This window comes from Dermochelys coriacea, chromosome 20 (genome assembly GCF_009764565.3).
Source record: "Dermochelys coriacea isolate rDerCor1 chromosome 20, rDerCor1.pri.v4, whole genome shotgun sequence".
NCBI lineage: Eukaryota > Metazoa > Chordata > Testudines > Dermochelyidae > Dermochelys > Dermochelys coriacea.
The window spans coordinates 3,555,791-3,581,605 of NC_050087.2; the positions used below are offsets into that span (position 1 = coordinate 3,555,791).

Sequence of the window (25,815 nt, forward strand, 5' to 3'; positions counted from 1 at the left end):
GCCAGGCTTGCGAGCAGACAGTGTTTAATAGTAAATAATTTTACAGGTTGATGAGCATGAGCCCCACCCCCTGGGGAGTCGTCTAGAGAGCTGGGGGCGGAGCGGGGGGGTGTTCCTTCCTCCCCTAGCCAGCAAACAGGCCCTGGCCTCTGTCCCTCACCCCGGGTCATTAGGGCAGGGGCCGGGGGACACGCTACAAGTAGTGCAGAGGGACTGGTGAGCTCTTCCCACCCCCACCCCGGAGCTGGGTGGGTGGCACCACAGGGATGGAGCTGCAGGGCTCACTGGGAGAGCTGCTTCACCCGCGTGTCCATGCTGGCGAAGTTCTGCTCCACGGCCACCAGGTTCTCCTTCATGGTCTGCTGGACCTGCGGGACAGAGAGTGGGTAGCACTGGCACCAGGACAGCTGGGGTGGGGGGCCTGGAGACCCCCAAGACCTGGTCCGTGGGTGGGAGCCCCTGGGGTTCACTCACTCCCAGGACAAGGGGAAGGGGGAGTTACCAGGATCCCCACCCCACAGAGCCCCCTGCCCGAGCCCACCTGTGTCAGCAGCATGGTGTTGTCCTTCAGGGAGTGGGCGATCATCTGCTGGGTGGTGTCCAGGTGGGTCAGGAGCTGCCCAAACTGCATGGCTGGAAGGGACAAGAGCGAATACACAGCAGCTCAGAGCCCACCTGGGGCAGACAGGCGCCTGGGCACCCATCCAGCTGGGCACAGAGCCTGTGCCCACCCCTGCCCCTCACCTTGCTCATGCAGCTGCTTCACAGTGGCCAGTCTCTGCACCAGTGCAGGCAGGGTGGTGGCTGTGGGGCTCCAGCGCTGCACGACCTCATAGAGCTGATGCACCTGGTGGCACCCGAGGGGAGACGGGGGGGTTAGTGCCAGGCAGAGGAGGGGGTGGCTCCAAGGCCCGCCCTGACGTGCCCCACCCCCCAAGCTCACGGGCAGCCCAACATACCAGGCGTCGCCAGAGCCTGGGGCATCCTTGGCCCACTCTGCTGGTGCTGCTACAAGGTGTATCCAATCAAGGGGCTGGTCTGCTGGAAAGCAGGGCAGCTTGAGATCCAGCCATGCCAGGTGGCACTCTGTCGTAGAGGGGTTCAAGGGCGGCTCGAGTTCCAGCCATGCCAGGTGGCACTCTGCCGTAGAGAGATTCAGGGGCGGCTCGAGATGCCAGGTGGCACTCTGCCGTAGAGAGATTCAGGGGCGGCTCGAGATGCCAGGGGGCACTCTTTGCTGTAGATGGGTTCAGGGGCTCGGGCCGGGGGGCCCCAGGAGGGGTGTGGGTGCAGCATGACTGCAGCCCTGGCCCTGGGGGTGCCCACTCGCCGGGCAGCAGGGTGGGGCGGCTGGGACCTGACCTTGCTCTGGGTGTCTGCATCCTCCACAGCCACCTTGTGCTTGGCGATTTCATTCACCTTCCCCAGGACGCTCTGGGGGCAGAAAGGAGACATGAGATCCTAGGGCAGCAGGTGTCGCCCGCCCGCCCACTAGCTGGCAACACAGCCCTGCCCTTGTCTGGGCCAGAAGCCAGGATGGTACCAATTCACCAGGGGGGTCCCTCAGCCCCTCTGTGCCATTTCCACGCCATGCGCTGCCTCCTGCTGGGGCCAGGCTCAGGCAACCCGGGGGCAAGGGGCTGCCCTGGACCCCCGGAACCCAGGGTGAGGGAACATCTGCCAGGTGCGCCCTGTGCGGACACGCAGCACATCTGGCCACAGGAGACAGCTGGGTCCTTCCCAGCCCCAGGGTGCAGGATTCTAGCAGCAGGGCAGATCCCGCCGGGCTTGTTCTGCTTTCAGTGCACCCCAGCTGGAGGGGGAGGGGGGGGGTTCAGCAGGCAGGGCACCAATGGGAGCCCAGGGCAGGTGGCTGGCCCAGAGCCACCCAGGTAGGGGCCTGCAGTGGGGGGGATTTCAGCTTGTCCTCCCCCCTCGGCTGTTCACCTGCAGCCTCGCCTCCACCTGGTCCAGAACAGCCACGTCCAAGGTGCTGACTTTGGCCTGCAGGATCTCCACGGTGTCCTGCGGCAGGAAGGAACGGGATGAAAGAAGCGAATGCCGACCCCGGGCAGCGGCCAGCCGAGATCTCCCCAGAGCTCCGCCCCGGGGCTCCCCGGCAGGAGATCACCACACGCCTGGGCCCTGCGAGGGCTCCGGCCGGCAGAGCCTTCCTGCGGCGGACCCTGGCGTCGACAGCAGGGGATGCCGCCGTGCCCAGCAGAACCCGACCCAGCCTCGGCCAGGGCTGCGCTGAGCGGTCCCAGGGACCCAGCCTGAGAACAGCCAGCGTCAGTCCTGCTGGGGCCGCAGGGCTGGACACCAGCATCCTCATGGGGCGGGGCTGGGTGGGCTCGGGCCCGGCTGTCCCAGCGCAGTTGCAGCTGAGCCCCACTTGAGAACAGGGGAAGCCAGATGTCACCCTAGCAGGCTGCATCATCACATCCCCCCCAATCCTTACACACCCCAGACCAATCCCGGAAACGCTGCCCCCGCAGCCCCCAGCTAGGCCATTACAAATCCCCTTCCCCACGGCGCGCCCCCGCACTCAGCTTACCATGAGGCTGGCTCCCTGCAGCCCAACCGCCAGGGGATTCTAGAGAGAAAAAAAATGCAAGTGTGTGGATCCGGGATTTCAGAGCAGCCCGGCCTGGGCAGTCAGCTAGGGCCATCTGCCCCAGCCTGATCCCCCTGCAGGGGCGCTCACCTGGCTGTCCTGCTCGCAACACACCGTGGCTTCCAGCTCGCTCAGCCGCTTCTCCAGCTCCGCTATCTAGATCAACGGGAGAGGTCAGCGATCCCCCCCAGCAGGCCCTGCTCCAACCCGCAAGGCTGGCACCATGGGCTCTGCGGGTGCCCAGCTCCTAGCCAGGGCACGTGGTGCTGGAACAGCGCCTCACTGCAGGGCTCCGTCGCTACCCAGAAAGCCTGGGCAGGCAGCCATTCAGAGCACCACGCCAGCCAGCCAAGCAGCGAGAGAGGCCAGGCTGCCCGTGCCCAGCTGCCTCCTGCTCACAGCACCCACCTGGGTTTACATGAGGGCCCCAGGCTCCGCTGGCGGGTGTGATCCAGCCACCAGGACAGTTCAGCAGAGTCGCTGGGTGCCGCTCGCTCCTGGGTTAAGCTGTGGCGCCCCAGAGCGAGAAGCCGTCCCTCGGTTGGGAGCCAGTTGCCTTCCCCCCGGCGGTCACCTCCCAGCTGCCCCCAGACCCTTCGTCACAGACTCCGAATCTCCTGGCCCGCCAAAGCCCCCCCAGTGCAGGGGGATGGCAGAGTGACCCAGCAGGCCCCCACGGGAAGCTGGGCAAGGGAGCCAGCTGGTTTCCAGCCCCAAAGACCAGGCAAGAAATAACGCACCATCTGCGCATGGCCCCCGCTCTGCCCTGACAGAACAGAGGGGCCCTGCCCCACAGATCTTCCAGGTGATGTTACTATGGGCCCAGGAATAGATTTTCAAATCAAAACTTAGCTGGTATTTTCAAATATTAACATCCCCCTCCCCCAGGGGGCAGGTAAAGAAGCATTAGATGGGGAAACTGAGGCATACCAGCTAAGTGATGCAAGAGCTAAAGCATCCAGGCCGGAGCCAAGGGTAGATCCCAGGAGTTCCTGGTGCCCAGCCCTGCCTGCAGTTCTGCTGTCACATGGTCATGCTGCCTGGCAGACAGCTCCAAACCCTGACCCGCCCCTGACTCACCTTCGCAGCCTGAGAGAATTTGTCTTGTTCGGGTCTCGAGTGCAGCTCGTAGGTCACTATATTGCCTGCGGGCACAGGGGCCTTCGACGGGCTCTTCCCTGCCCCTGGGGTGCCCCTGGCACTCTTAGCCGCTTCCAGCTGAATGAGCAGGCGCCTGGTAAACAGAAGACACCCGGCTGGTTTCCAGGGCGTGCGAGTGGCGGTCGCTGGCGGGGAGGTAACAGGGCCCTGCTGTTCCCTGGTGGGGTTAATGGGGAATGCAGCTCTGGGAACCGGGAGATGCCAGCCTGGTGGCCACAGCGACGAACGGGCCAGGCTGCAGTGATGCCCGCTAACACCCCTCGCCGCAACCACCCCTGGGGCTCTCCGAGGCAGCTACAGGCAGGATAGCCCAGTGGATTCAATACCTCATCCATCGGCCTCGGTTTTATTCCTTCCCCGTCCCCATCATGGTGAACAGCCAAGACGCCAGAACCTCCACTGGGTGAGAGAGAGAGGGCAACGGCGGGCCTGCAGCTGAGCCAGAGCTGCCACGTCCGCCCAGGGATCTGCCAGCCCAGGAATAAACACACCTCAGCCCCGTGAGCCGAGGGGCGGCTGACTGCAGCACCGCGTGGCTGGGGGCCAGCCGGTCTCTGAATTCCGATTGGCGTCGCTGAGGTCAGGAGAGGACGCTCCCTCTCAGCCCCAGCCCCAGCCCAGCACGCCTGCCCAGGGGTCAGCAGGTCTCGCTGGGCCCTTTCCAGCAGGAGGTGCTGGGTCTAAAGTCTCCCACCCGCCACCCCAGGCACCCCCACTTTGCAGGCACAATATGGCCTTGGGCACTCGCCAGAGCAGGGCAGACCAGGGATTTGGTCTCGGTTTATGGTGAGAAGCCGCCACAAGGGGGGTTTGAGCCCCAGGGTGGGGACGTCCAAGCTCCAATCGCTCCCTCACTGGGGGTCTGAGGGCCACTTGGGACGGAGGAGCAGCAGACCCCAGAGCTGCAGCTGCTCCCCCAGCTCACTTGGCAAGGGCTCCGTCGGGGTCAGTCAGGTTGATGGCTGCGTCCGGCCCCAAGAGCTTCTCCAGGTGCGTGGAGACCAGCTGCTGCCTCAGGCCCATGACCTGCTTGGCGAGCACCACGGGGCTCAGCTTCTCCTCTGCTGCCGACTCCTTCGCGGTGCTCTGCAGAGGGAGACGCTGCCATGTTACAGCCGGGGCACGGGGCTCTGCGGTCGCGGGGACCTGCCGCCTCTCAGCTAAAGGTTCTGACAATCCAGCCCCCAACGAGTCTGCTTCCAGCCAGCGGCATGGGTGGGGAGCAATCGTATCTAGCCGTAGATCTCAAAGGGCTCCTTGTTTGACGTGTGGAAACTGAGGCATGGGGGTGAGGTGACTAGGCCAAGGTCAGGGGCAGAGCTGGGCATGGAACTCAGGTTTTCTGAGTCCCAGTCCAGTGCTCTGCCCACTAGACCCCACTGCCTCCCACCAGACCGGAGGGCGATGGCGCACGAGAGGGAAAGCTGACAGCCAGGTGCACGCCAGCTAGGTTCACGCCACCCAAGGTGGCTCCTACCTGTATCTTCTCCACCTCTGTGCTCAGTTCGTGAACCTCATGGAGCAGCCGCTGGTACTTCTGCCGGGGTGTCTCTTTCACACCAGTGCCGTCCCCTAGCTAATAACACAGAGAGGTTTAGGTTGCACGGCCCCTCCACTTGGGGCTCTGCTTCAACGAATTCTAACCCTGCAACGGGGGTTCAGCTTCTGCACTGGGCTCCATCTCTCTGGGGGCCCGGGGATAGCGGGCTGGGTTTTGGGTGCCTCTCTCCCGGAGGCTGATGGGAAACGCAGCCTCAGAGCCGAGGAGGACCTGAAATGGCCCAGTCGAAGCTGAGTGAGCCAGGCAAAGCCATGAGGCTGGCGCTTGGCATTCCTCGGGGGCTGCGGCCCGTCAGCATGTGGCTGGCGGGGCTGCCGGCTCAGTGGAAATTGCATTGTTTCTAGGCTGGAATCCAGCTGGCGTCGCTGGGGCTTTGTCCCTTCCCCTTCCTGCCCTCGGGGGAGGCCAGCTGATCTCCGGCCAGTGCTTTGGTTTTACTCTGTTAGCAGGGACCTTTCCACCTTGCCTCTCCCTACCCAGTGCCGGGACGGGTGGCGTTCGACACAGGGAGGTGCAGGGGAACCCACCGCAGCCTACTCCTCACAGGCCGGCTGTCCAGATCAAAGCACCACAGTCTGCCCTTCCTGTCGGGTCTGCTTCTCGTGCCAGGGGATGCAGCAGGCCCCAGGCCTGCGATGCCCAGGCAGAGCACAAGGCCTGCGTGGCCCTGGCCTGCCCTAGTGGGCACCATCTCTTGCTAGAAATGCCAAATTCACACAAAGGCTACTCCTGGGGGCGACACGCTATCCACCAGCAGCTCCTCTAATGCCCCGAGGGGCCCTGACACGCTACCCAGCACCGGAGAGTCTGAGCACCAGGGTGGCCATGCCATCTCCTCCTCAGGCTCCCGGGAGGGACTGTGCCTAGCGGCCCCTCTCCGAGCGTGTTCCCCAGCGGGCGACACTCACTCAGGCAGAGGGAGGGGAGCCAGAGGGTTCACTACAGCTGGGTTTTATTCCAAGGGAGGGGCATTTCCTTCCACCCTAGGCCAACGACAAGCCCCGGCAAAGCCTTCGAGAAACCAGCTACATGCGGGCAGGTTCATTAGCCCGTCACATGCGCTTTGGGCCCGAAGGTCCTGGATTCTGATCCCTGCCCAGGCCACCAGGAAGGAGAGGGCATGGCGAGACCCCTCTCTTGGGGGGTGATGGAGCCCAGCTTGGCCTCCAGAACCCCTGGGCGGAGGATCGTGCTGATTTCAGCTCTTATCTCCACTGAGCGTGCCCAGTGCCCTCCTCCCCTCCAGGCTGTAGGGCGACAGAACCAGGCCGGTTACTTACAATCTCAAACTCCCCCGACTCGTAGCCCGTCCGCTTGGCTTTGCTGATCCGGTCAGAGAAGTCTGCACAGCAACAGGAGAGAGGAGTTTGCTGGGGGGGGCATTAAACCGACCTGTGCTGGCACGCGCCTCACTGCAAGGCTCCCCTGTTGTGCACGCTCAGTGCTCCCAGGCTCTCCACAAGGACCAGGGGGCAGCAGCTTGTGTGGCTCTGGGTGCCCCCCCCCCCCAATAAACCAATCAAAGGATACAACAGGAACCTCCCTGGTTCATTTCTGCTGCCAGACAGTTGCTCTGGCTGGTGCCTCCCCTCCCACCATTCCCAAGCAATGTAGGATATGGGCCAAGCCCTGGATTGCGTTTCCCCCCTGTGCCAGCCTTACCGAGCCCTTTGGTGCCCACTCGCTTGTCCTTAAACTTGTCGTAGGCAGCGTTGGGATTGACGATGATGTGCTCCACGCTGGTGCTCGTCAGCTCCTCCTGCACAGACAGGCCAGCGTAAGAGACCCTGGGGCCACCCAGTCCCGCCCCAACACCCCTCTCAAACAGCTGAGAGCACTTCCCTAAGGACCCCCCCCCCCCCGAGTCCTCCGACGGTCCCTTAGCGCTGCAGGAGACGCACAGCTGCCCTGACCTCACCACTGGGGAAGTTGCCGAGTAGCAGAGTCCACCAGATGTTAATAACTTGGCCGGGTCGCCGGATGCCCTGCTGGGCTCCCTTTAAATAGCCCCTGGTGACAGGAACGCAAACCAGCCAGGCCTGCTCAATGCCCACAGCTTCAAAGCCTTCAGCTCAGGCCCTGCCTCTGGCCCAAGCTTCCAGGGGCTATTCTGATGTCCCTGCAGATAAAGGGATGCTCTGATATCCCTGCTGGGGGGGAGGGGGGGAGATAGCTACAGTATAATATTAACATACGCCCTGGGTCTCGTTGGCACCAGCCAATCCTATGGAGCCTCGCCAGGAGCCCTGGGCCGCGAGAGGACCGCAGGGGGCGGCCCCACGGGGCATGGGCTTGCAGGGCCAGTTCTTTTGTAAATGCAGACGTGGAAATCAATATCGGTTTCTGCAGATTGGCCGTTCTGAGCGACAGGAGACTCAGGGCGGGTTTTATCTGCAAAGACACCGTGCTGGGACCCAGGGGCTCCCAACAAACTGCATCTTCTCCCGGCAGAGAGGGAGCAGAGCGGCTTGGCCGCAAACGCTCACTCAACCCCCCACCCACCCCCGCGTCCCCTCCCGCCAGCAAACCGTGGTGCAATGAAGAAAAGACGCCGACGGTCAAGGCAGCGGCAGACGCCCTGCTGGATTTCCGAGCAGTTGGACGTGGCCATGGATTAACAGGCCACCCTGGGGTGGCGTGACTGGCTCTCGGTATCAAAGTCCTGCAGAGCTGTTCCTTATGAGACGTGGCCCCCCGCGGGCTAGAGGAGCTTCTTGGGCTGCAGCCCCTGTGCGACCAGCACTTGGGCCTGCTCCTGGCAGCACCTCTACCAGCAGGGGTCACTCACCCCAGCCCATCTTGCCCTCTCTCTCGCTAGGGGTCCCTGCACAATTCTCCTTCCAGGCCGGTACTGCTCAGAGCTCACTGGAGAGAGCAATCGGAGCCGCTTCACATCGCTGGCCCCAGCGGTGGGGAGCTGTGGCACCCAGCCACCGGTACCAGGCCCTGCGTGGAGACCTGTGGCCGCAGGGGGAGCAGACCCAGTTGCAAGGAATGTTCGGGTGGGATCCCCCTCTCCATGCCCAGCTGCCGACCCTGGGCCTGTACAGGCAACGGGAGGTCGGCTCAGTTTGAACAGATGGCTAGATCGCCCTGAAGCCGTGAAAAGAAGGGAGAAGAGCCGGGGCTCTGACCCCGAGCAGCCCCAGTCTGGAGACGAGCTGGGCAGGGTGAAGGAAACAGCCTGGGGCATGCCGAGCTGCACAGAGAGGGCTGCCCCCGTGGCCCATCGGGAGGGAATCCCCAGCAAACTCTCAGGCTGGCAATGCCCTTCCGACTGCTGCTCCTGCCTCCCAGCACAGGACTCGATCTCGGCGCACGGAGCCCAGCCCTCGGCTCGCACCTAATGGCCCGCGGGGGGATGGCCCTGGGATGATGAGAGTCTGACTTCCGCACTGGGAACGAGGCCCTCTCTGGCAATCAGCCTGCCTCACCTGGCTAGTGGAAAGGGGCAGCCCCTGAGCATGGAGCTCTCCAGGGTTTAGGAGACAGAGCAGCTCAGCTTCAACCCAGAGGGGCAGGCCCCAGGGAGAGGAAACCAGATGCAGGGACAGGAACCTACCCCTCCAGCGCTGGCCTGGGCTCTGACGCAGCCTCCTGCGTGTTGGCGGAGGGATTGGGCGGAGGCTGGGGGCTGCTGAACTGGATTTGCTCAGCGCTCAGAGGACAAGTTAGTCACCAGGCTGCTTCAGAGGATCGGGCCCAGAGCGGAGCCTCTCCCGCGCACAGAGAGTGTTAGTGCCAGGCGGAAACCCACCTGTGCTAGGGGTTAGTGCTTGGAGAACACCAAAGGCAGGTTAATCACAGTTAAAGAGAAACCTTTTGTCTTTATCTCTCGCCCTGGTCAGGGGCCTGTGTCCCAGGACCCTGCTGCAGTGGCTGCCCATCCTGCCCTGCTCTGCACTCCACGGTAACGAACCAGCTTTTAAAAGACCCCCAACATTTAAACAAAGGGTCTAATGAGGCAGCCGGGACCACCGAAGTAGGTTAAAAACCCAAACTGTCCCCATCGGGGAACTGTCCCTCTACGCTTGCCCCCTGACAGTCAGAATCTGCCAGGGCGCCGACTGGTTTTAGGGCATTTCTAACTCAGCCATGACAAATCTCGCTGGGCTGAATCTCGACATTCAAGGGAAACACCGGGTGGTTTTCACGTGAGGCGGGAGCTTTCCAGTTTGAGACGCTCGCTCGCGTTTGCTTACATCCTATGGGCTGAAGGCTTTAAAACTGGCACCTTTTTAAACAGCCAAGTTACTAATATTGGAAAAATCTGCTACTGAGCATCATGAAGCTCTCTGGGACAGGGGCCACCTCTCTGTCCTAGCCCAAAGGGGGCCCAGGCTATGCTGGGGAGTCAAGGAGCTACTATAATTTTCAGTCCCTCAAGATGGATTCACCCACTGGACCCGATTTGCTCCCAGCAGCCATTAAAATGAAAGGGACGCTCCTCACAGCTCCACCAGCCCCTGTCCTGGAACGCGGGATGTAGAATCCAGGTTTGCTCTATTTTAAAGGCCGTTACAAAATGCAGCCACCGGATCAGCTCTGCTCCCAGCATGCCAGGCTGCGACGAACGTCTGGGGCACATCTGGAATTTCGGGGAAAGGAGGCCTTGTGATTATTGCTCGGGCAGGCGCCAGTAATGACTTTACTGACCCGAGACCTAACGCAGGAGGTGGCCGGGGTCATTTTGCTCCTGCCGGTGAAATGACCCCAGGATTCAGCCATTTGATATTATTAACGGCGACTCGGAGCTTTGGTGCCACCCAGGACAGGGGCTCCCAAACTGCAGGCTGCACAGGAGCTTGACGGGCTATCGATTTACTTCAGAGCAATTTCTGAAGGTAGAGCATGAACTATGAGAGTTTGGTAGCCACTGGTCCAGGGCTGGGGAATAATCGTGCCCAGTGGTTAGAAGTGATCAGAACAGACTGGCTACGGGACACCCTTTCAGCAAGCAGGGGGTGGGTGGGTGGGGGGCTACAATCTAGTTTTGCTCTGGTGCCCAAGGGAAGCCTCTTTCGAGGGTTGGTAAAGACAAAAGGTTACAGCAGCTGCTAGCTCAGCAGAACATTCAAGCAGACGAGAGGTCAGGCTCCTTACCAGCTCCTTGCGTTTTCCCAGAGGTGAGAAAGTCAAAGAAAAGTTAGGAGGGCGGGGGGGGGGGGAAAAAGAGAGAAAAAGACAAAAATCGTATTAGAAGGTTGTCACATGCACTACACAACAGTTTACACAGTCACCACACACAGGAACCCCCCCCATCTCGCCAAGCTAGCAGCCGTCCTAGGGCAGGGGAGTTCACTACCACCACTTGCCCTTTCCTAGGAGATACAGGGTTATGCGGAGCTTCGGAGAGGATGAACATGGAGCAGCAGGATTCAGCCAGCGGCACCCGTGTGTTAGTCACTCCAGCTAGACCCATTGGGCAGAGCTAACCTGAGCACGCCTAGGGGCTCCATCATCTCCCGCTGTGGGCCCCCCGCAAACTTAGCTGCTCTTTAGGCTTCTGAACTGCTGGCCATTCCAGGCTGGCATGTGCACGGCCCAGGGGCTTAGATCACTGAGCTGCAATGGCAGCAGTGGGACGGGAAGGAGCATTTAAGGAGGGAGCTGTGGAAAGGTCGCACAGAAGCAGCTCTCTCCCCTCCCAGCTCAGGGAATAACAGACAAATACCCTCTTTAGCTGAATGGATCGCGGTGGAGGGGACGCCATCGAAGGCAGATGCCCAGGTGCAAGAACACGGCAGAGAGGTGCTTTCCACAGCAGCCCCTCTGCCTAGGTGGGCAGCTAGGCTGAAATTTTCAAAGCCATTAATAGCAAAGGGAATTGGGCAACAAGGAAATTCTCCGCCTCGCCACCCCCATCATTTCTAGGAGGCCGTTTCTGAAGCTGTGGGCTGGAGATCACTCTCCCGCCAGCCCCAGGAAAGCCAGGCAGGGAGCTGCTGGGTGTTGGTGCCTGGGGCCCAGCATCTCTGCACCCTCACACCGCAGCCGGCGGCCAGGTTCTGCCTCTGCTTTCAGCCGTTTCTGCTGCTCTCCAGGTGGCTGTTCACCCAAGGTAGGAGGAGGCTGGGTATGGTCTAGAAGTCACAACAGACCTGGATTCGAGCCCTGCCTAATCCTTCACCGAGTGACCGTAAGCCAAACCGCTGGCCTCCTTCCACCTCAGCCAACCAACTGGGCCGCTGGGTGAAAACCAAGATGGGGCCTTGGTGAACGCCAAGCGTTGCACCTGAATCAAGCCAGCCTAGGGGGAGAGCAAAAGGGGGGTGTTTTTGCCTGGCCCCTAAAAAGGTGGCTTCTTCTGGCTGCTAGCTCCGCCAGCGGGCTTGCATGCAGATGGTCAAGGGGGCTAGGCATTATCTGTGCTACAAGCCATGGAACTGGAGCATAGCACGAGACAGGACCCAGAATCACCTAGCACCTGGACTGCCAAGAGGCACTGCTTCACCCCGGGGAGGGGTTTCATGCCAGGGCTCTCTTTCCAGCACCCTCACCACCTGCCTTCTGCAGGGGGTGGGCAACTCTGTCATCCCCCAGCCTGGCATCCTTCAGGTGTATCCGGTGCCCACTGTCTGGGTAGGAGCAGGACTGCTCACAAAAGCAGGTCTACGGAAAAGATGAAGAGGACACCCGGGGGGGGTTTGGACCTGCAGAGGCTTCTGACCCCCCAGAAGAGTCCCCAGCTCGTGAGAACATCCTGGAAACACAACATCAGAGAACGGGAGAGCGCCAAAGCCTGGAGTGGAACCAGCAGCCATCTGCGGAAGATGAAAGCCCCGTGGCATGGGGCCAGATGTCCCCCAGCACTTGGCTAAGAGCCTCCAACGGTTCGGGCTTAAAGGCTCTTCCTTTGGACTTTGAGCCAGATGCTAAAGAAATGTTCCCACGGCCCACAGCAGATGTGCCAGCCTCAGGAGCCGCTTCAGGCCCCAAGCCCAGGGACTGGGGGAGCTGGATTGTCAGAGCCCCGGCCCAGCCGGTTACTGCTGGGTGCACAGCGATGCTGCGTGCTCAGAGGTCTCCCCATGTACAGGTGGATGACTGCATCCACAGGGGAGGAGGGGAAAGGGCTCACGAGCCAGTATGCCAATGCATCCTCAGGGGAACAGGAAAGCACTCCACCTGCAACTGGATTGGGGAGCGTAAGCTGGGGCCCCTTCCTGAGACACTGGTGTGCGGGGCAGAGAGGGAAACATCTGAACTAACACCTGCCTGACTTGACCACCTGGAAGGACAAAGCGACATTGCTGGGGGCACCTGGCTGGTCCACACACTGCAGGCAGCCATGCAAGGGGAGCTTTGGCTCGCTTAGCTGCACTCACAGCTGGGGTTGCTTCTTCACGCAGACAAAGGAGTCGAGCAAGAAGCCCGAGACCACCCTGGATCCGAACCCTGAGCGCCCAGGAGGGCAGCAGCTGCTTGGCCAAACCAAAGCAAGGGGGAAGTCAGAGGGCCCATTTGATGCCCTCAGAGATCATCAGCACTTAGCCATGGCTTAAAATAGGGTTGTTCTGCCTGGCATCTGGGACCCTTTGCAGAGTGGGGACCCCGCTGAGACACCGTCCACTGAGGAACTGGGAACAAAGGCTCCAGCTTCCAGCAAGCTAATCAGAGGTGCCCCTGAGGCACCTTTTGCAGGGTGTTTTGGCCCACCCCCGACCTGCGCACCTTCCCCTCAGGCCGTTGCCCCCAAGCCCTTCCCAGAGGTAACATGCCAGCAACTGCCGAGCTCACAAGACACCCCCCCCACCCGAGCCCTTGCCAGCGGAGGCTCTCGGAGGCTCTCGGCCGTGTTATGGCAGAGGAATGTCCCGCGGGGATAATGGAGGGAGGTGTGAAGAGGGGCGCCAAGTTGCCTACAGTCACACAACCTGAGAGCTGTGAACAGAACCCAGCACCCAGGCCCAGCTGTTCTAACCAGCAGACCAGACTGTCTCCCAGAATCAGGGGCTACCGTCTGGAGGGGTTCTGGGGGTGGGGGCGAGGGGTTTTAGTTGTAAAGATCCACTAGAACAACAAAATCCGTGCATGCTCCTCAGGAGAGGAGACACCCTGCTGGTGTGCATGCGGGACTGTGCACACGGATACTTGGGGAGTAAGTGTAGTCTATCAATTCCAGGGACCGCCCGGCTCTGTGGCGCCTATAGCCAAACGCTGGGACGCTTTGTGCTTGTCATCTGCCTAACGCTTCAGCACCTTCTGCCTGAAGCCAGAGCAACACAGGCTCACGGGATCGTGGAGATGACATGGAGAAACACCAGCCACTTCCGGACAAAGGCCGGGAGCCACCCCAGTGGCGGTGCGGGAAAGGCCACAGGGAAAGCAGCGTTTACACCCAACCAGTGTGGAACAAAGCGAAGGAGCGCGAGCCATTTCTCAGGGGAGGAAGGGATTAAGAGCACCATTTCTCCTCCTCAGGGCGAGATTGCTCCTGGGTGAAAATGAAAGCAAAAGCTAGTCCAAAAGGATACGTTTGCTTTTTACCTCCAGAGCGTCCCTCCAGCACCTGCCACCCAGCCTGCAGATGGCCTGAAACTTACTCACCGGGAGAGACAATCGCCATTAAAACAGAGCAATAAACGGATTAGAAAGCGCTGCCCATGAAAGCAGGCCCCAGACGGCACCTCAATCATTGGGCAACAAGGAAATTATCCGCCTCGCCACTTCTAGGAGGCCGTTTCTGAAGCTGTGGGCTGGAGAACACTCTCCCGCCAGCCCCAGGAAAACCAGGCAGGGAGCTGCTGGGTATTGGTGCCTGGGGCCCAGCATCTCTGCACCCTCACACCGCAGCCGGCGGCCAGGTTCTGCCTCTGCTTTCAGTCGTTTCTGCTGCTCTCCAGGTGGCTGTTCACCCAGGGCAGGGAATCAGATGATTCCCCCCTAGATTGGGGCGTCCAGACAGGGCATGTCAGGATATACGGGACCTAGCGCTGCTCATTTCATGGGCTAGAAGTTACACTAATCCCTTCGCTGGATGTCATTAAACCGCCTGGATTGACTGTTCGTTCTGATTGTCACGCAGGCCCTTCAGAAAGAAACACAGGGTGGTCCTTTTTGCTCAGCAAGAACCACCCCCAACATGTTGTAGTCACAGACCACAGCGGGTCACTTGCAAGGATTACAAATTGAGGACAGACCCCGTGTCCTGCCCCAGCTGTCACCCTGGGCTCCCCACAGCAGTGCCTGGAGAGCAGAAGAATTGTTACGTAGGCCTCAGTCTGATTTGTTTCACCAGAAGACGGAATTTCTAGGGGGGTTTTTGTTCTCCATCGCCGCATTGCCAGACAACAGCCTTCGCCTTGAACAGTAAAGCAGGCTCCAGGTCCCAGCACGCCACGTTACAGCTTGACCCAAGCAGCCTGGTTGTGTTGTCATAACAATGCCTGGCTGCCTCCTGACACAGACAGCTGTGAGCCAAGCCCCAAGCACCTGACCAACCGAGGGGGTAGGATGAGGAAAGCCATGAACAGCAGCCGTAGGCTGACCCGGCGGGGGCTAGCAGCTGGCGGGGACAGCAGCCATCGGCTGTTGGGATCACGTGGAGAGGGCTAGCACACAGACATGGGGGCTATGCAGTGAGGGCTAGCACCTGGCCAGGGACAGCAGCCATCGGCTGTTGGGATCATGTGGAGAGGGCTAGCACAAAGCCGTCAGGGCTACGGGGTGAGGGCTAGCGCCCAGCCAGGGTGCATTCATGGATGCAGTATGGCAGCAGAAGGGTTTAAACGAGGAGAGGGCAGTTTGGCGGGGTAGCCGGGAGGGAAGCAGGAGGAGACCAGACCAGATAAGTGAGGGCGGGGAGACAATCCAGGGTGTTAGTGCTGAGAAGCTTGAACTCGATGAATTGGAGAAGGGTGGGCCAGTGGGAAATCTCGGGGGAGGGGGGCACATGGCCCGATCCCCAGGCAAGGAAGATGGCCAGTTTGCATGGTCGGGAGGAGAAGCGTTCTGGGAGGGTGCAGGTGTCCAAGAAGAGGAAGCTGCAGTAGCCATGGCAGGAGATGGAAGAGGACCTGGGCTAGAGTTTTGGCCGGGTGCCATCTTTGAAAGGCTGCATTGCATTCTGGGACCTGCAGACCTCTTTGTATTAATTAGAGCAGAACAATGAGTCTGCTCCATTTCATGCCAGTTACCCTAGGGCACCTGCCAAGCGGACAGCAGAGTCTTCAGCAGGGCACTGTTTGGGCACATTAGCCTGGATTTGGGCACCTCTTTTGTTCTTCCCACTCTCAGCGAGGAATCCCTGCTAACCAAACCTTCCTCCTACTAAAACCAATGTCCAATCCCTTGTTTTCCTTTGCTCTGGCTACATGCCTTAGTGCGGGGAGAGAGAACACTGCCCTGGGCCACACGCCAATTTCAAACCTATACCTTGATTCAGCCAACAATCATCTTGAAATCAGGCCCCCATGAGTTCAACAAGTTGCGGGGAGAGGGGAGGCTAATTACTGGGATTTAAAACTCTTAGCTACATTCACAACAAAGCACGGTGCAGATTTATCCGCATGCAAAATCAAATTCCAAAGCATGCAAAAGAGAAGCGTTGTAATGGTCTTACTTGTGCAAACTAGAATCCAGGCAAGGTAGTGAAAAGGCAGGGGGGGAAGAGCATTAGGAAAACTCAGGTAAGTTCAACTGCGCAACAGTCAATCAACACAATAAAGCAGTATTAGCTGGTACCCCAAAATGGGAGGGGTTGTCTGAGGAGCTGCAGGGAGAGCGCAGGCGTGGCAGCCCCGCCCTACGGTCTGCGCTTCAAAAGCACTCACTGCAATACCCGAAGTGCACTAGCTAGGGAGGCAACTGGAAATTCTTGAGCATAATTAATTCATGTTGCCATTAGAAGACGCCAGTCGCAGAAGCACCGCACACACCCAGAAAAGCAAGGCTGCTGCTGGTTTCTCTGAAGCAGGCAGGCCAGGGTGCCATTCCAGGCACATAGAGCTCACAGCAGCTGCTACCAATTACCTTGGGCAGAGGCTGCTGTTTGCATTAATTTGTTGCTGGCATGGGAGGAAAAAAACCTAAACTAGCTGAAAGTCCCCAATTCAGACACCGTCTGTGGCAATTCAACCTGGGGCAATTAATTTTAAATTGAGTTAAACACTGATGATTTAAAAAAAACCCATAGTCTCTCTTTTAAGCCCTTTGAGCAGAGAATAATAATAAAAACACCACAGAGCATGCCAGCATGTGTTGCTGCATTAGATACTGCCAAGTTAATCCTGTCGATGCCCCTGGATTCATACGGTGAAAGAGGTGTCTCATGTCCACACATGCTGCTCAGGCTCCCGAGTTTAGAATATTATTTAGAACATCGGGCTGAAATCGGTTTAAAGGGCTGGCAGAAATACAATTCCACTGAACCAAGATCTAGATCTTGCTCTTCTCAGCAATATCCTTGCAGCTCTCAGGTCCAGAGGTAGCTAGAATCATCCTGGGAAGATCTATTTACCAAGAGACCAGCTCTGCAGCACTCTGGGTAACATGCATGCGGGGCTCAGAATGGGTAAGGCGAGACGGAAGAATGTGAACAAGGCATCAGTGCTCTAAAACCTCTGGGCTGTGACCGCAAGTCTGGAGCTCAGAAGAACATGCACCTGCTCCTAAGGAGAAAAGCAGCCCAAACGCTTCAGAGTCAAGCATGTCTTGCCTGTGGGGACTGGGGACTTAACTCCTGCAGCCAGGAAGAGCCTGGAGCACAGAGCACCAGTGCAAGGTAGCCCCACACTTCAGGCAGTCTCTCAGCACGGGTGCAATAGCAGCATTTGGTTCCAATTCTGCCCCCAGTTACATCTGTGCAATCCCACTGGCGTCAATGAGATCGAACACAGGTCTTTAACCCAGGGCAGAATTTGCTCCTCTGGTCAGTGGAGCTAGTTTTGTTTTAGGTTCTGTGTTTAGGTTTGTTCAGGATGAATGAGTTGTTTTGGGGATCCTTATTGCCCGCTGTATAACTGGAGATATCTGCGAGCAGTAGCACTTCATAATCTGCACTAGAGAGATGTAAAATGATGAGCCAGCACCATGGCCAAGCTTCACAAGATTGTTCCATTCCCACGGCAAACCATCAAACCTTGCCAATGGCGAAGCCAGCAAAAGGCCCGTAGCTTGTTCTGGGAAGGATCATCTTGGAGAAAAGTACATTAGACTTAGCAGTTAAAAAACGAATTATCCCTACTGCAGCAGGGGTAACACGTGGAGGCTGGATCAGATTATGCTGCCAGGAAAATGAATTTCATAAGCCAATTAAAAGCTACATAGAAACCAATATAAAAACGGTCCTCTTCAGGGTAAAAACAAGCCCTTAGCCCTGGGTTTTGGCAGAAACATCTGAGCTCGTGTTGTTGTGTAATTTACAAGTCTGGTCTCTATTCTACAATGCAGGGGTTGGGTCCATAGTCAGATTATTCCTATGTTATTGGCACAACTAGTCCCTGTGTGTAGCTCCCTCTAGGCCAGTGAGGCTCATTGTGACAATGACCCAGCTCTCAGGGCAGACTAGCATCTCCCACAGCTTACCTGGAATGAGACGTGGGGCTGGGCCCAGGCTCAGCTTTAGCCCCCATAGCGCAGGCTATGGGAGACCTCGTTAGTATGGAGGCAAATTGGCTATAGGCAGGAGGCCATTATAGAGAGATGGGGACACCCAATGGGGCGTGGTCTCAGTCCCAGCTTCTGAAGGCCTCGACAACAAGGCAGCGACTCAGGTGGGGCGAGAGAAGCCACAAAACTGCTGTGCTTTTACATGGGAAGTTCCCAATTCAGAGAAAATGGCAGAGCTCTGTGGAGTGCTTTACAACAGGGATGTGCCCGGGTGCGAAGCAGCAGGCCTGGGAAAACAGCCATCACACATGGGCCAACCTCTGAACCATGCCCTTCAGCGCCAGCTTCGCACACAGCACGGCAGAGGGAACCTGGGAGAAGTGGGCTGTTTCTTTTGGTGAAATCCTGCTCTTGAATAGGATCATGTGACAGGTCCGGGGCGGCTGGACGGCCATGGATTGCCGAGGAATTGCCTGTCCCGCACATTGGGTGCGGAGCAATGTCAGGGCCTGCTCAGTATTTCACTCGCCTGGTTTCTGACCAGCCTCCAGAAGTGTGGTGAGTTTACACCATCATTGACCCTGGTCTCCTGAATGCGCCAGCTCAAACAGCTAACATGCTAGCAGCAATCCAGAGCCCCACACACACAAACACAGACACTGGTACCACACAGCTGAACACCGCACCACGCAGGTAGGCCAATGATAACTGAGTGTGCCAAGCCAAGCCAGCTCCCAGCCACCCTGCAATGGCAGTGCCATCTGGAGCCTCATTGCGGAACACATTGCCCAGAGAAAGCCCGAGTGACTCAAACCCTCTCATCAAAGGCGAGCAACAAAATCAATGAGGGAGCACCTTTCTGGGCACCCACAGCTCCCATTCACCTGACTGCCATGTAACCTGGCACGCATGCGGACAGGGCTTCTTCAGTGCTGCCCCATACACCACACGGACTCCAGGGCTCAAGGAAATCCCAGCACAATGAAGTAGCAAAGAGTCGGGCTAAGCAAGAGGGGCATCTGACTGAGAGTCTAAAAACTTTGCTGTGGGGTCCAACAGCACTTGCGTTCAGTGTACATGATCGAAGGGGAACAAGTCGCAGCCCAAGAAGATGGTAGGATAGCCCTGAACCAAAGGAAGGGGGAAGCCTTTGTGCAAAGTCAGAGCAAAGAAGCAATCAACCAGACTCCTAAGCGAGATCCCTTCATTGCAGAGATCTAAGAACGAGCTGGAGGAAGTGGGAAGGGCACCGGGGGAACATGATGAACTGCAAAAGCTACAGCTCTGACTGGATGATGGAAGCAGTTCGTTACGCAGGAGGCTGACTGAGGATGCGCGTGCACACATGTGCTAAGATGCACACACTCCTTTGTTTCCCACCGGTACCACGTATCTGTAAGCCAGCCTTGTCCTCGCGGTTCCACTTTCCTGCTTACGTTAGACCCTCGGGTAGGCTGCAAGAGCTCAGAGAAGGGAACCCGCTAGCTTCCTTGTGGGTGCTACAGAACACGGCCGCTCAGGGTGTTTGCGTTCCCACCCCCACTTTGGAGAACGTTCTTTTAACGCCCCTTCTGCCTGCTCCTGTGAATCAGCCAAACCCTTGATGCTGATTCAAGCGGAAAGACCCACGTCTCCCCCAAGTCCTGATCTACTTTCCAGATTTGTTGCAGAAGTGACTCCAACTTGGGTTGCTGCTTTTCAGCTTGTTTTCAATCAAAACCAGGCGATTTTCTCCCAGTTCCTGGTCTAGTCACTTGCACCGGAAACGCCAGCAAGATTCCAAATGCTAGAGATCGTAATCCTTCTCACGCTTGTCCATGCGCCAGAGGCGACATGTAACAGCTCCGGGCCACAAGATGATGCCACAACCCTTAGGCCATGCCATGGCAGCTACTCCTTGACTAAGCCATGCCCTACTAAAGGCTTCCGACCCAGAGGCCTGAGACTTGGGAGGAAAAGGACTTTGAAAGCAGGGCAGAGCACTAAAAAGAACATTGAACTCCCAGCTGGTGATATGTCACGATAAATCACCCGCATGATATTAGTCCTTGCTCAGCATGGGAAATTCACCCATTCTTTCTCCAGCTAGCAAGTGCGCTTTGGAAGGCGCCTATCGCCAGAGGATTGCAAAGCATTTTGTAAACTTTATCCTGGGCGGTGGAAAAGGATCATTTCCATTTTACAGCTGGAAAAACTGAGTCCCAGCAAAACTGCCCCCACATTCCAGCCTGCCCCCAGCCTCTCATTTCCAACAGGGTGGATCCGCCCCACCCCACGGTACCTGAGCGTTGATCTGAGCACTTATCACTGCAGCAGGGATGACAAAGGCAAAGCCACCACCCAGCCCTGGCTTTCGCTGCTCCTTTCCTCACCTTCAGCACACAGCTGGGGCAAGAGAAGCTGTTCCTGGCAAACAGCCAGTATGATGGGAATAGAATTTCAAAGTGGTGCACAGAAGCTCAGACTGCAACCCCAGCACCGACCATGCCTAGTTAATGAGACCATCTCCAGGGCACTCCCATTCCTCCTGCTATTTTGAGATGCTTTACATCCTGCAGGACGAAACCCTGAGGCGTTTCAGGCCTGCAGCCTGCATTTCCTGAGCGTTTTATTCAGCAAATCCCCACCCTCGAAAACGCACCCTAAGGCTCATGTACCTTCTGCAATTCCCCTGCTGAGCAGGGCTCCTGCAGAAGAATAAACAGACCCTGCGCTCCCCACAGCAATCAGATGTTAGACAGTTTGCTTTTACAATTTGCTCTGGCCAAACTAGGTGCAAGACACAAACACAGAGTTTAATGGACATTTTCAGTCAGCGTTTTCCCCTGGGCAGCCTCATGCAGGCTACAAATCCAAGATGTGGATTTCCTTGGGCCCAGGAGAGGGGGCCACGGCTGCATTAGGCATCACTGAAAAACGGGTTGGCAGTGTCAGAGCTGCTCTCCTATCAGAAAGGGAACTCGTTCTAATTGGGACAGGGTTTGGCCAGTTATCATTTCTCATCCTCAAAGCCTCATCTACACCAGGGCTTTTGGGAAATATTTTCCATTTGAGGAAGCAATGCCAGGAGCACTGACAGAGCCTGCCTCCCTGTTTAATACTGTGTTGCTTAGCCCTGGTGCTGGGCAGTTAGACAAGAAGGTGTTTAAAGTGTCAGCAGTCACGGAAGCCTGGCCTATACTGAGACTTCCCCAGTGTTAGCAACAGTGGGGTTTTTGTTTGATTTTTTGCCCAAACCCCTTGGGCATACAGCCAGAACCAGACTGCTGAATGTACAAGAACCGAATTTGCTTCTCTAGCTACAAGAAAAGCCATATCTCTTTGGTATTATGCCTGGCAAGGAATGCCCAATGACATATTTAATAGAACAGAGTTCCAGGATTCCCCAAATATATATTTGTAGTTTGAAAATAAAATGCCAAGAGGTCATCTGATTTTAACCCACTCCTACCCCACTATCTTGCATTTAAGCAAACAAACGTGGTGAACACCTCATGTCAAAGGAAGAACAGTCCCTTTCTGACTACCAAGCTCAACTGTATTTAAAGCCGATAATTTTTCCAGTTGCCACTAGACCCAATTTCAGTTCAGAAGAAAGTGATTAAAAAAAAAGCAAAGGGCCTCTTCAGAGATTTCCTTCCCCAAAGCCTTACACAAGTTCTCCTTGGGATGATGAAAATGCCAGGAATAGAATTTAACAGATGTTTATGGGGGCAGCATTTCTAGAAGAGGGCTGTCACACCTTCCGATGAAGTGAGCTGTAGCTCACGAAAGCTTATGCTCTAATAAATTTGTTAGTCTCTAAGGTGCCACAAGTACTCCTTTTCTTTTTGCGAATACAGACTAACACGGCTGCTACTCTGAAACCTTCCTTGCTAGGAACTATTCTGAAAACAGTACCATTTTATGAAGCTTTGTGCTACCCAGATCTGCTGGAGTTTACACCCAATACAGTACAGTTATGCAAGTCATTTGGGCGAAAGCAGCTTTGGAAATGATTTGGGATTGGCACACCCACTTATCACTGTCCTCTAACCACAATGCTAGTCAGAAAGCTGTTGCATTCCACACAACCTTACCGCATCAAACTCCGCCTGGTCGTCTTCTGGGAGATCGCTAGTCTCGTAAACATCTGGCTCGTTCCTGGCCTAGAAGCACAAATGCGTTATAGTGAGGACAGCTGGCAGTTCTGGGCAGATGCATCTCTTATTGCGAAGAATAGCATCCAAAGTGAGTGCCCGCCTCACACTGCCAGGTGAACAGAGAACACGTCTGCTTCCAGGAAGTATATTAGAGAGACAAGGTGGGTGAGGTAATCTCTTGTATTGGACCAACATCTGTTGGTGAGAGAAACAAGCTTTTGAGCTTACACAGAGCTCTTCTTCAGGTCTGGGAAACGTAGTCAGAGCATCACAGCTAAATACAAGGTGGAACAGCTTGTTTAGCGCAAGCTGTTAACACATATTTCGAGGGACCGTTCAAGGTGAAGTGGCCAGTTAAGACCCCATAGAAAGAGAAAAATCAGGGGGGAGGCTTGTGGGTTATAGACTGTTCGTAATCCAGTGTCTCTACTAAATTCATGGTTTTTAGAGCCTACCAAAGTTATGAATTTAAGCTCCAGGCTCCTCATTTGAAGATGCTGTGCAAGTTTCCTTCAAGGACAAGGCCTGAGAAGTCAGATATGAAGTGATCGCTCTGGGAAAAAGTGTTCACCCACAGGGGAGTCTTTCATCATTTTTCTGGGTGAGTTCATTCGAGAGCATAGTGATTGTGGCATTTCACCCACAGAGGGGCATTTGGTACACTGGGCGAGGATCACCACATGTTGTGATGAGCACGTGTAGGACCCATGGATCTTAAAAGTTGGGTTGTGGGGGTATTGAACATCCAGGAAGTACATTGCTTCCTTCACAAAGGGAAACAGTTCCTAACATTTTGGGGAAAGGCCTCAACTGTGCCAGCTAGTGCCTGGCACGGCCAATCATTAATCTGTGCACCTTCTGAAGTTTGGGCTAACCCAAACAACAGACGCATCCCCATCAAGCCTTAGTTAGAGGGCATATAACCCTATAACAAGGACATGCAGATTTGCACGACAAACATCTTAGAAACAGATTTCTATTTTCCAAACCCCATGACAACATCACCCCAGAGCTAGACTTAAGCAACGCCAGCAGTTCTGTACGCGTCTCTGCAGACAGCAGTCCCTAGCGGTCATCCAGCGCTTTTCATCCAGAAACCTCAAAACACTTTGCAAAGAAGGGCCGGGTCGCTATCCCCATTGTACAGAAGGGGAAACTGAGGCATGGAGGGGAAAGCGATTTGCCCAAGGGATGCTCAGCAGGCCAGTGGCAGAGCCAGGAACAGAGCTCAAGTCTCCTGGGTCCCAGTCCAGTGCTCTAGCCGTGTGTCCACCCCGCCTCCCTGACAAGAAGTGGAACCCGCTGCAGCTGCTCGGGATCCATTTACATCGTACAAAGGACTCTCCGAAACGCCAGAGCAGGAACCGCGCGCACCAGCATTTTGGGGGGTGGGAAGGGAAACCCAGGAAACCAGCTCCCAGGAGAACCATCGGAAGCCCCAGAGCCTGGCGCGAGGGGGGGGGAAGCTGGGAAATCAGGTGCCAGGGGAAGTGCTGGGCCTGTGAGAACAGGACAGAGCAGTGCCCGGGCCAACACCACCCTGGGGGGAGCTGGGCTGGGACTTCACCCCCTCACTCGCATCAAACCGCAACGCCCCATTCGGGAATCCCCCCCCAGCCCAGGGGTGGGTGGCGGGGAGCACCCAACAACACAGGGGGCTCCTTCTCCCCAGTTACCCCCTCCCCCCGCAGGCCCCCCACCACCACCCCTCACCCCAGCTACCCCCTCCCCCCACAGGCCCCCCACCACCACCCCTTCCCCCCATTACCCCCCTCCCCCCGCAGGCCCCCCACCACCACCCCTCCCCCCAGCTACCCCCTCCCCCCACAGGCCCCCCACCACCACCCCTTCCCCCAGCTACCCCCTCCCCCCACAGGCCCCCCACCACCACCCCTTCCCCCCAGTTACCCCCTCCCCCCGCAGGCCCCCCAACCACCCCTTCCCCCCAGTTACCCCCTCCCCCCGCAGGCCCCCCCCAACCACCCCTTCCCCCCAGCTACCCCCTCCCCCCGCAGGCCCCCCCACCCGTTACCCCCCTCAGGCCCCCCCAACCACCCCTTCCCCCCATTACCCCGTCTTCCTCCCGCAGCCCCCCCGAGGGACCCCACCCCCCGCACTCACGATGCCGGGCAGCTCCGCGTACTTGGGCTCGGCCATGGCGGCGGGGCCGGGTCGGGGCCTGAACGGGAGTCGCCGGGGCCGGGTCTCAGGGAGGAGCCGCCAATCTCGCGAGAGCGTCAGGGGAGGGCGGGGGCCGACGAGATGCCGGCCGCGCGGGGCAGCCTGGGAGTTGTAGTCTGGGGCGGATGTGGGGCTGGAGGGGGGGATGTGGGGCTGGGGTGTGGGGCTTCAGATGGGGAGATGTGGGGCTGGGGTGTGGGGCTATATGGGGGTATGTGGGGCCGGGTGTGAGGCTGGAGATGAGGAGATGTGGGGATGGGGTGTGGGGCTGCAGATGGGGAGATGTGGGGCTGGGGTGTAGGGTGGGGAGGGGGAGATCTGGGGCATGGGGCTGTAGGGGGGTACGTGGGACTGGGGTGTGGGGCTGGAGATAGGGAGATGTGGGGCTGGGGTGTAGGGTGGGAAGGGGGAGATCTGGGGCTGGGGCATGGGGCTGTAGGGGGGTATGTGGGGCTGGGGTGTGAGGCTGGAGATGAGGAGATGGGGTGTGGGGATGAAGATGGGGAGATGTGGGGATGGGGTGTGGGGCTGAAGGGGGTATGTGGGGCTGGAGGGGGATCCATGGGGCTGGTGTAGGGCTGGAGAGGGGAGTGTGGGCCATGTGGGTTGGGGATGCAGGTATGTTTGCATGGGAGGCGTGGGGGTATATATTGTAGGGAGGATTTGGGGAGGGGGTCTGTAACAGGTGCAATATTTGGAAGCGGGGTGTCGGGGTGGGGAGAAGGTTTAGGGGCATTAGGTGAGGCTAGGAAAGAAAGTTTGACTGTGTGGGGCGGGTGGCCATGAGGCGCAGAGGAAAGGAAGTTGGTGTGGGGCTGGGGAGTGTAGGATGGGGGGTTGGGAAAGGATTGTGGGCTGGGATGTATGTGGGGTCTGCGATTGGCATGCGCCGGGGTTGGGCCCGGCTAGCTGGAGAAGGGCCATGGGGTGGATCTGAGGAGGGGGCAGCAGTGAGGAGACGGTGATTGGGACTGGGGAGGCTGTCAGGACCTGGGGGAAATGCTGCTGCATTCACACCCTGAGAACCACTGTGTAAGTGGGGCTCAGCACCGCCCACATTTGAGCTTTATTGGGATGCCCCCCGTGCAATAGCAGCTGTGGCACCGGGGCGCCTGCGAAGGCCCCGTTCTCTCCTTCCTCCCCCCCAGACCCTGTTACACCAAATTGACCCTGGAGCCAGAGGCACCATCTCCCGGCCTGGCCCCTACAGAGACGGTCATTGTGCCAGGCTGCCAGCTGCTGCTGTGCTGGGCCTGAGTGGAGGAGAGGGGCCTGAGCCTGACTTCAAACTGGGCCTTTCGGAGAGGCCTGCCTGGGCTGGGTATTGTACCCGCCGTGGGTCTCAGCACCCCATTCTCAGCTGTAGTCTGCATCTGCGACTCCCATGGATTGCAACTGGGGTTCTCAGGGCTCTGCTTCTTTGAACATCAAGCTCTTGCTGCCACTCCCAGGGCAAAATCTTATCTTATCTTATCTCTCCACCGCAAATCTGTCTATCCCATACTTCCCCCATCTCATCTCTCTATCCCGGGACCCATCAATCATTGTGGTATCTGCGCTCCCATTTGCCCGGTACCCTTCCCTCTGCAACAAGGCGGGTG

The 25,815-nt window shown here is 57.8% G+C and overlaps 1 protein-coding gene across 5 annotated transcripts; it reads right to left on the minus strand.

Moving 5' to 3' along the window:
* Positions 1-7: 7 nt before the first annotated feature.
* Positions 8-24,291, minus strand: DCTN2 (dynactin subunit 2). 5 transcript variants are annotated; one of them, XM_038378382.2, is made up of 16 exons: positions 24,155-24,291; positions 21,971-22,039; positions 15,904-15,912; positions 10,443-10,448; positions 7,002-7,098; positions 6,620-6,681; positions 5,256-5,354; positions 4,704-4,864; positions 3,698-3,851; positions 2,708-2,773; positions 2,558-2,596; positions 1,948-2,025; positions 1,363-1,434; positions 745-847; positions 542-633; positions 8-368 (listed from the first exon to the last, which is right to left on the minus strand). In XM_038378382.2, the coding sequence occupies exons 1-16, from the start codon at positions 24,188-24,190 to the stop codon at positions 282-284; spliced, it is 1,230 nt and encodes a 409-aa protein (XP_038234310.1). In that variant the 5' UTR covers positions 24,191-24,291; the 3' UTR covers positions 8-281. The 5 variants fall into 5 exon arrangements, with proteins under 5 accessions (XP_038234310.1, XP_038234311.1, XP_038234312.1 ...); XM_038378383.2 differs by lacking the exon at positions 15,904-15,912; XM_043506576.1 differs by lacking the exons at positions 8-368; positions 542-633; positions 745-847 and adding exons at positions 914-1,055; positions 1,164-1,305 and having other exon boundaries at positions 1,339-1,434.
* Between the last annotated feature and the right edge of the window lie 1,524 nt (positions 24,292-25,815).